Source organism: Teleopsis dalmanni, chromosome 2 (genome assembly GCF_002237135.1).
Source record: "Teleopsis dalmanni isolate 2A chromosome 2, ASM223713v2, whole genome shotgun sequence".
Lineage (NCBI taxonomy): Eukaryota > Metazoa > Arthropoda > Insecta > Diptera > Diopsidae > Teleopsis > Teleopsis dalmanni.
In genome coordinates this window covers 129,849,069-129,859,610 of record NC_051847.1, presented here as the reverse complement: position 1 = coordinate 129,859,610, position 10,542 = coordinate 129,849,069, and the positions used below count along the sequence as shown (strand labels likewise).

At 31.5% G+C, this 10,542-nt stretch overlaps 1 protein-coding gene across 1 annotated transcript in view; it reads left to right on the top strand.

Moving 5' to 3' along the window:
- Positions 1-8,373: 8,373 nt before the first annotated feature.
- The window catches only part of LOC119675710, a gene marked incomplete at its 3' end in the record, with an annotated part of 31,275 nt that continues 29,106 nt past the window's right edge, over positions 8,374-10,542 (top strand). Inside the window, 1 exon segment of the mRNA XM_038086916.1 lies at positions 8,374-10,315. Coding sequence (XP_037942844.1) covers positions 8,374-10,315 — 1,942 coding nt within the window.

Below are 10,542 nucleotides of genomic sequence, written 5' to 3'. Positions count from 1 at the left end.
TTTCCAGTGTGGCAAAATGCCAAAATATTGCAACATTTAGTCAGACTGCGCACCGCAGTATTTTGTTGTTATTTTCGATGCTTATGTGCTTATAAAAATGTATCAAGTTTGTATGTTAATATGAAGTGTTGCACTTCGCCGAAAATAATTTTTTTTTTTGGGAAAGAGTCTCCAGGTAACGAAATTACTTGCAAATATATTAGCTGGGAAAAGTTGCAGAAAAGTGGGTCAACGAATTCGATTAAGAGTTTTCACATAAATTTAAAGACTGCCATGAGATACAGCAACTATTGGTAATTCACTACACACAGAATATGTATAAGTATTTTTATTTAAATTAATAAATAAATAAAATAAATATTGGTTACATCAGCATAGGTATTTTAAACATATTTTTAGTTTTAGGGAAATGTTTTTATTGCTGGTAATTAGAACTTTAGCTATTTTCATTTCACGATATGTTTTATTAATATATTCTATCTCTAAGTGCTCTAAGTCAGGTATGGCATTTTTATATTTTTTTTAATGTACTCATGGGTATTTGTTTAAACAGTGCTTTAAATTTCATATCTTTTGAAGCGTATATAAAATAAATCTTTTGCTTATTAATACTTTTTCAACTACCAAGAAATTTTAATTGAACGAAACTCAAATTTGAATATTTACATAGACATAAATATTTTAAATAATTTATTGACGTCTACAAAATTTTAATCCTTCCTAAACTTAGTGCAGTACCGATCGGCTTCATCCACAAAGTGAAAAGGTATATTTTGTATTTGATACGAATTCAATTTAGTACGTCGTTTCATATATAGTGTGATATTTCTTCTCCCTGACATCCACTGCTCACACATAAGCGTTCCTCTTGCTACAGTTAAACTGACAATTAAACAAAAATACCTGATCATAGCCAAGCAATACTGGTCTGATAAATCCCATTCTCAGATATCTAGGTTGACTTGGTCGGTTGTGGACGAAAAACTCACTAGTCAGCAACTTCAACTAAGGCAGAACCTGCTCAGCACTACGATATCTGTACTAATAGGCCAGTACATAATTCGGAAGCATGCTATGAGACTGGGTCTACCATACCCTTTACTTTGTCGAGGCTGTGACTTTGACGATGGGCAGGAGACGGTCCTCCATCTCATTTGTCACTGCCCTTCTTTAGTTATGAGAATATCAAAAATCTTCAGGGCTATATATGAGTTCAGTTATTTTTATTTGAGAAGTAAAGCCTTATTTAGGAACAGGTAATTTATTTTTGGAAAGTATTTCTTTTTAATACCTTATCTGATTTTTCGTTGAAAGGAAGATAGTTTTTTAAACATTTATAATATAATAGCATAAATTAAGCGTAATTTATCATTATACCTTAAGAGTATTATAATTAAGTTAAAACTAGATTTGACACAAGAAGTTTTTAAACAACAGCTTTACGTTAAACACAAACTTTGTATAGAGATTATATCTTTCTTCTTCAACTTTTTATGCATTATGCATTTAGTTATTTTTTCAATTGGAACTTTCTTATTAAGCAATTTTTTCTTGAGATATTCAGATATTAAATTCAAATAGACATTTTAATATTTTATTTATTTTTAAACAAAACAAAAAATTTGCTTAAAACTTCACACACCGCAAGTTTGCTGCAACTTAATTTTCATTTTCATCGCACTGAGCACTTTAATCCTTTTAATCCTTTTAATACAAAATTATGTTGCTGAACAACTTCCGCTTAAGCATCAAAATGACAATTAAAATGAGTTATGCAGCAGTTTTCCTTTAGTTTCACGTGCATTTCTGTTTATTTATTCATCAAGTACTCACATTTTCCATTGCAAGGATCGTCGTACTTGCAACTTGCAACTTCGACTTTGCACCGCGCTTACTTGTGTTCAGGATAAATCAGCTTGCAGACGCGCCAACTTTTACACTTTACTGTGCTGTTGCAAATGTGCAAATAAAGGAGAAAAATTAAAGTTAAAACGGAAATAAAAACACAAAAGTAAGTGGAAAAAATCTGTTGGAGAATTGCAATTTCAGCACTTTTTGTGTATGTTTTTCGACCTATATTTCTCGCTTTATATTCGAGTACGAAGTATATTCCTATTTTTATTTTAACTTCCATGCTTTTTCGAGACATGTCATTTAGTCTACTTGCCAGCGGGCTGTGATGAAGTGCGGTACTGCACACTCCAGTATGTTGCATGCTGCATACACTCCATCATAAATGTTGCCAAGTGTTGAGTGTTTTGTTAAGTGTGCAAAAAGCTATACAAAAGTAAGTGATAATGAATGGTAGCTTTTGTGTTCGTCAAAAGTTATGCTTTCCAGGCTATATCGCCAGATCTGCAGGAGCACAACAGCTATTTAAATAGGGGCAATGTATACGAAAATTGCTTGAAATTGTCACTCATAGTGGTTTACTGGCTTATCTGTGTACACTGAAAAAGTGGGATTTTAAAAATAATAATTAAGGAATACAAATTAGAGAAGATATGGATTATTATTAGGTACTATAAATGGTATTGCAAAAATTCAGATACAGAAATCTCCATATATTAAAGAAAAAGCTAAATATTTATAGATTGCTTATATATGAAACAATTACTGAAATAATTAATCACAGTTAAAAGCTTCACGAAACCACTTTGGATCATTATTTTTAATATAATGAATATAATATTTCATGATGGTTATAATAAAATTTTAATATCTATAGCAGTATCCATTATACTATCTTTTGGGTTTGATGAATTTGCAGATAAACAATAATCCTGTCAAGGCGTACAGAGTGGTTATGAAGAAACCTCGCAGTTAATACAGAATAAAAGTGCTCAAGTGCACTGATTCAACTAGCTGATATAACTGATATATACATATATCTTTTTCATGTACTATATTCATATCTTATTCCTTATCTTATAATTATTGCTTCATAGAGTGTTTTCGCTACTTCACAGTAGATCATATAGTATTTCTAGATTATTCACTAAATATATGTAAGGAACTATATCAACAGGATTTAAAAAATGTGAACTGCAACAGGAAAAAAAAGAAATAAACATAAAAGTTTAATTCTATGAATTCTTGCCGCGCAATCGAAATTGTTTAAAGTTTATTGGAATTGATACAGAAGTTTTCTTTCTTCTCAAAGTATTCTCCAACAGACACACATCATCTTCTTCTGATAACAAGCACTTTATAAAGTCTTCTTATTACCTAAATTAAGAGTATAGTCTTAAGATATCCACCTTGGCATGTCTTTTTCATAGATTATAAATTTATTTATGACTATAAACTGTATTAAAGAAAAAAGATCAGAAGTCTCGTAAGTTAAATTGTCGTATTGTAATCATATTTATATAATTTCCGACTAAAATGAAATGTTTGAAAGAATTTCGTAACTTTATACTCGAAACCGATTTAAATATGAATCAAGTTAGCAAAGTTGTTGACTTAACCACATTTCACGTCATTATTGAGATTGAAGTTAAGACTGTAAAAAAGACCACAAATATATGTGATACATTACTAAATCACGTCGAACTATAAGCATTTAGATAATTGCCTTCATTTTAAAATATTATTAATTAACAATATAATACACGCTGTATAAATAATTGCATTGGTAAATACATAGAAATATATTTTGTATAATTATTTATTTGTTTTTATAATATTGTAGTCAAAACCTAATTAGTAGTTCATTTCCTAGTAAATTGTATATATGTCAAATTAAATTATAAATAAGAAGAACATCTTTTTTTTAATATTCATAACTTGAAAAAATAAGTGACATACTTAACTGGTTTGATATAATACATTTTTTATATTATAAAAACTGAAGTTTTTTACTTACTTGTTACAACTTTACAAACATATCATCAATTAAAGATGTGCACATAATTATTACAGTACGCGTAATCCAAGTAACCAAACTACACTTGTTTCATTTAATTAAATGAATTATTAAAGAACTTGTAATTATCACAAACTTTGAAGCATATCATAAAAAAGAATTAATATTCATCTTCAATTATTTGTTTAATGTATGTCATCCTACTTTGACTGTGTAACTCCCTGCAATCTTCGCAATGAATTCGAAATGGAAAAACATATAAAATAATATCTGCAGTTTGCGCAAATACTTGAGACACGCTTCTTCACTCTAAAAGCAGTAGTAAAAAATGCACAAAGTTGTTTGAATTTATATACTAGAAAATTATAGAAGATTTTTTCCACAAATCAGTGAACCATACAGCCAATGAACTAAGATAGTATAAAAAAGGACGTACCGAGTTGACAGCACTCAACAGTTGCAGTTGCAAAATGTTACTTTCGAGAGAAGTGAACTTTTCAATGACCCTTAAATGTCACTTGAATCTGCACTTTTAATATAAAATTTTCTTTTTTTGTTTATTTAGTCAGGTCTTCGTCCTTTCCATATTTATTCATATGCGGCATGTGTCATATACTACAAGCACTAAAGCTAATCAATATAAATCAATAAATGCGGTAAGAACTTTTAAAACTGGAATCAAGTCGGGCGGTTAACCAACGGAGACAGAAAAGTTACTTTTATTTTGTTGACCGTTACAAATTTAATGCTGCAAAAATATACACCCGTACACACGTACATACATGGGTTCTGTAAACATACATAATTCCATAACTGGTATAAAAATAAACTTCAATATAAAAAACTATGTCTGTACAACTATGTGTATATATGCATATGACTATATATGTATATCTATACATATTGGTCTATACAAAAACGTGGAGATGTATATAAGTCAGTGTGTATTTGCGAGTAAATACTAAAGTTAACGTTTCCGTATTGACATTTGTGTATTCTCTGCTCATCTTAACACTTTGATGTTCTTAGTTGGCTTTAACTTGTCAATTAAGTTATGATATTTTACGGTCAATATAGAGTCGAGCGATGAAAGTTATATGAGCTGCAGGAGCATATGAGCAACTTTGTATTTATATTTACACAAAAATATTCTTTACCAGTAATGGAAATGATTTTGTTGCTTTATTTTGAAAAATATATACGTGGTTATAAAAAAAGGACATCATAAAAACAAAAAGTTAAATACTGAACAGTAAAATTTTAATGGAAGCAAAATATTAACAGCAGGATAGGAAAGAAATAGAATGAAAAGATATACTAAAGCGGTTACTACTAAGAAATAGTCTCTAATAGGTTAGTTATACATTCAGTTTTATTGAGTTGAGATATTTTCAGACACAATTTATAATTAATGATGTAGATATACTATTACCACTACACCTGCCATTATTTGGAGTTAACTGAAATTTTAATGTCTAAAGCTGTTACCAATTGCATATAGGTAGCGAAACATAATATATATGGTATAGCGTCAAAAATCTCCAATATTGTCAGGCATATAATTGCAGATATGCAAAATGAAATTTATTAGTGTAAATGGCAATGGATACTGCGGGATCGTTATTAGTTACTAGTAGAAGACCAATTAACAATAAGTTTGTGACTGAAATATTAGACTTGGAGGTATCTTCCACTTTTATAGACCAATTTTTAACATGTATTATCTAAGAGAACAATTCAAGATAAATTTGGATAAACTACTTTCTACGGTATTTGTAAAAAGTCGGAAAGCTTCAAATTGCAATATATAATTAAGACATTTAGTTTAGGTTGAAATGAGGTATCTAATATATGGTTAAATCATATTATTTTATATTGTGGAATGTATAGGGACTATAAAAAATATGATACTATGTAATTAGTGATAATATTTTAAAACTTATTGATAGTCTCATTTACAATGAGAAGATACAATAAACAAATGTATACTACGTATTTCAAAAAAAAAAAAGAAAAAGAAAAAGGTATTAAGTACCCTACTCAAAACTAAATTTCTTAAAAATATATTATTGCTTGAAACTAATAAAACTAACAATTGTTTGTTAGATTGGTAAAGATAACTTCTGCAAAAATATTTTTAATGTAAAAAGACAACAATGCCCATCTGATAAAAAGAAAAATATAATCAAAGTAACGGAAGAAACGGAAAAGTTTGAAATAATGAAAAGAAGAAAATAAAATAATATTTTTTATCATTTCATACATTCCTTGATGTTTCTAAAAGAATACATGACGGTATCATTTAGTATGTAAATAATATCATAATCATAATATGGAATATCTAACAGTACGAATTAATTATTATGTATTTACTAAGCAGCTACGTAAAGAATGAACTATTATGCTTAAAAGTTATAAAACAACATTTTTTAAATATTTTATATCGGGTTACAGGTCACCTTTTTTTATTTAAATTAAACGTTTGTTTAATATTTTTAAATATACTCTATATTTCGACTCTGCTTGAAAGTCTATATTGCACTATGTAAATACGGACAACGAAACCAAAAACATGACAGTTCTGGTCGTGATGACGACTCTCAAGAAAAAGAGTCGAAATAAAGAATATATGAAAAAATATTAAACAAACGTTTAATTTAACAAAATACAAAAAACAGGTTACCTCTCGCCGGATATAAAATATATAAAAAAACATTATTAAGCAAACCAGGTCGAGAAACAAATTCAAAATTTAATAGTTACAGAACAGTACATTACTCAACATTGTTTCTAGAATATATTTTTATATATCAATTTCAGACATCTACAAAATAAACTTCAAACTCAACAAACAGAAGTAGTTATAGTTTCAGTTATTTTCATAAAAATTTTACTTGAACTGAAAATAAATATCACACATTTTAATCAAAACTTTTCAAAAATACACGATTTAGGAAACTTCGAATCACAATAGAATCTATTTAATTTGATTTTGATATAAAATTTTAAAACTTTTGCAAACTCTGCAGATATTTACCCAATCCTTTGTTATGTGTTAAGAACTTAAGGAAGCGTAATTTTTCTAAGAATTCTATAAAATCACAAAAAGCAAAGGTGTGAGTGCTTCAGGCGATTTCAAAAGAAAAAAACACTCATACGACACGCAAACCCAAACCGTAACTACACAAAACTGAAAATAGATACCAACACATTCACCCACACTATTGCAAAAAACAAAAACAACAGTGAAAGAGCGTACACACACAGACACCAGTGCAGCCACGCAGCTGGTGTCGCATTTTGCTGGTAATTAATTATGAAGCCCCTGGGTGTCTTTATACATGACCACAGCAGTTACAATAAACATTCCGTCAGTGGGGGTGTAAGTTACATTGAAGTATTAAAACTAGTCCGTGTGTGCACGGCAGTGGGATAGTTTCGGAGTATATGAGGCGTACTTAATAGAGACAAAACGGATTTATTTTAAACCAAACTTTATTTAAAGACATTTTTAGTTTATTTAATTTATTTTTTTTTGTAATTTTTGTTTGTTTGCTGTTCAAAGTTTAAATATCTTTTATTTACTGTTAGGCACGTCATTTCCATATGTAGACTTTTTCTCACATTTTCACAAATACACAATGCAGTTGGTTTTTGTCTCTATAGACTTTGGCCGAAATAGGTGTGCGGGTTTTGCAGTGGTTAAGTTTGTGGCTTGCTTAGCTAATTTAAAAGTTAATTTCAAGAAACTTATTTACCAACTGTCAGCAGCAAAAGTTTTAACAAAAAATATGTGGTTTTTAGTTGCACTATCGATGGAGAGAGTTAACCAAGATAAGAGTTCACCTGAAATTTATTTCTATTCATTTTAACAAGATTTATTATTAAAAAAAATAAGTTTTTTTAAATGATACTTTTTACTATCGGGTACTTCATATATATAGATAATAGTCTAGCCTTTAATACATTTGTTGGTCACTTTTAACTTAAAATTATTATTCGAATTAAATTTTGGTACGAATAGGTTAAATAGATATCCTTCGAAATAACAACCCATGTAATAATAACGCATAAAAAAGGGAGTAATTCTAGAAAGGACATTTCTTACTACACCCGAACATGAGCCTAAAGAAAACGAACCAGAGTAGGTTTTTAATAGTGTATGTTTACTATAATAAATATAATTTTTGTTCTAGCTCTTATATATTCACAACAAATCGATATTGGGTTGTAGCTGTGATTACCTTATGACACTATGAATTTTTAATCCTTTCGAATCTTATGTTATATTAATTAAAATGTTAGTCTTAATTGAATATAAGTTTGTAGCATCCAATTATTGTGATTTATAGCTAAAAGGAGTTCATTTTATTGCTTTGCAGAAAATGATGAATAGCTTATAATGTGATTATTGCATGTCTAAATGATTGAAATATATTTTTATTCCTTTAAATTTATCATGTTTGGAATCCATTTAAAATATTTTATTTAATTGGACTATTGGAATGAAAATACGGAAACGATTCGGAACCTGGAATATAAGAACTCTAGCAGAAACATCAAAACTTGCTCAACTTGAACGTGAATTTGTACGTCTCAATCTTTTATTCATCGGGCTAAGCGAAGTAAGATGGAATGGCTGCGGCGAATACAAAACATCCTCCGGCGCTACACTCATCTACTCTGGAAAGGCCACAGGCGAAAAAAGAGAAAGTGGAGTAGGCTTTCTACTATCCAAAGAAGCTAAACAAGCGCTCATAGAATGGCAACCACATGGCGACCGAATAATTCTGGCAAAATTTAAAACTCGAGCCAGAACCCTCACATGCATACAGTGTTACGCGCCTACTGAAGTCACCGACCCACAAATCAAGGAAAATTTTTATGACTCCCTATACTCTGTTTTAAATAAATGCCCTAGAGGTGAAATAAAGCTCGTCATGGGAGATTTCAACGCACAAATCGGGCCAGATAACAATGGAAGAAAGCAAGTGATGGGTAAACATGCTCTCGGCACAATGAACGATAATGGGGAGCGTTTCTATGAATTATGTAACACCATGGGCCTCACCATAGGAGGTAGTCTCTTCCCGCACAAACATTTGCATAAAGTCACTTGGGTTTCCCCAGATAATGCAACAGAAAATCAAATCGACCACATTGCCATCAGCAAAATGTGGAGACATTCATTATGTGATGTCAGAAATAAAAGAAGTGCAGACATGGCTTCTGACCACCATCTACTAATCGGTGAAATACAACTCAAATTAAATGCGGTCTTTAGAAAGCCACAATTCAAAAGGAAACGGTTCGACCTCGCTAAACTCGACAACCCTACTGTTCAAAATAACTATCAATCTCTTTTATCGGCCCAAATCCCTAATCCCTTGCCACTAGAAGAAGAAATCTTTGAAGCCGAAACTTATTGGGAACAAGCAAAATGTGCCTTCACTGAAGCAGCACAACAAAGTGTCGGTATTCCTCAACGTCAAAATAATCCGTGGATCACCGAACATACATGGAATCTTATAAAAGCGCGCAAAGGAGAAAAAGAAAAGGTTAACAGGACAAGAACGCGCCAAACAAAGCAGCAGGCACAAGCCAACTACAGTATTGCCAACCGCAAAGTTAAACGCAGCGCTAGAGCCGATAAGCGCAGATGGCTCGACAATTTAGCAACAGAAGCCCAAAAAGCAAGCGAATCACATAGGCTCAAAGACCTACACAACATCACTAAAGCTATGGTGGGACGTAAACACAGGATTGCAAAGCCAATAAAAAATACCAGAGGCGAACTAGTACACTCTACCGAAGATCAGCTAAAAGTTTGGGAAGATCACTACAGAAATCTCCTAGCGGGAAACAACACCTATCCTCAGCAGGAACTATGTAGTAGACACCACGAACATATTGCTCGCAACGATATAAACACAGATGTACCTAACATCAGTGAAATTGAGGCAGCAATAACTCAGCTTAAAGCAGGTAAGTCCGCTGGTCCGGACAATATTGCCCCCGAACTGCTCAAAGCAGACAAAATTTCAGCTGCTCAAATTATTCAACCAATTGTCAACAACTTCTGGTCCCAAGAGTCATTACCGCCTAATCTTAAAGACGGCATCATTATTAATATACCAAAGAAAGGTAACCTGATGGAATGCTCCAACTGGAGAGGCATAACTTTACTAAATGTAGCTTATAAAATTATTGCTCAAATCTTACATAAACGTTTAACTTCGGCCGCTGAGCCTACACTACGAGCCGAGCAAGCAGGATTTAGGCATAATCGATCATGTGCCGACCACATAAACAGCCTTCGAATAATAGTCGAACAGTCTAGCGAATGGCGATCTCCCCTATACTTGCTGTTTATCGACTTTAAACGTGCATTCGATACACTTCTCCATACCACCATCTGGTATGCATTAGAGTGTAAAGGTATACCGAGTAAATTAATAAATTTAGTAAAAGGCTTGTACTCTAACGCGCACTGCTCAGTACTTCACGAAGGGCGTCTCAGCGGGCAAATCCAAATTAAGTCTGGCGTCCGACAAGGTTGCATTCTTTCACCTATACTATTTAATATAGTCTTAGATGTCGTTATGTCGGAAGCTATGAGCACAAATCACTGCATATCATTCGGCCTTCATAACAAACTTACTGACCTCGATTAC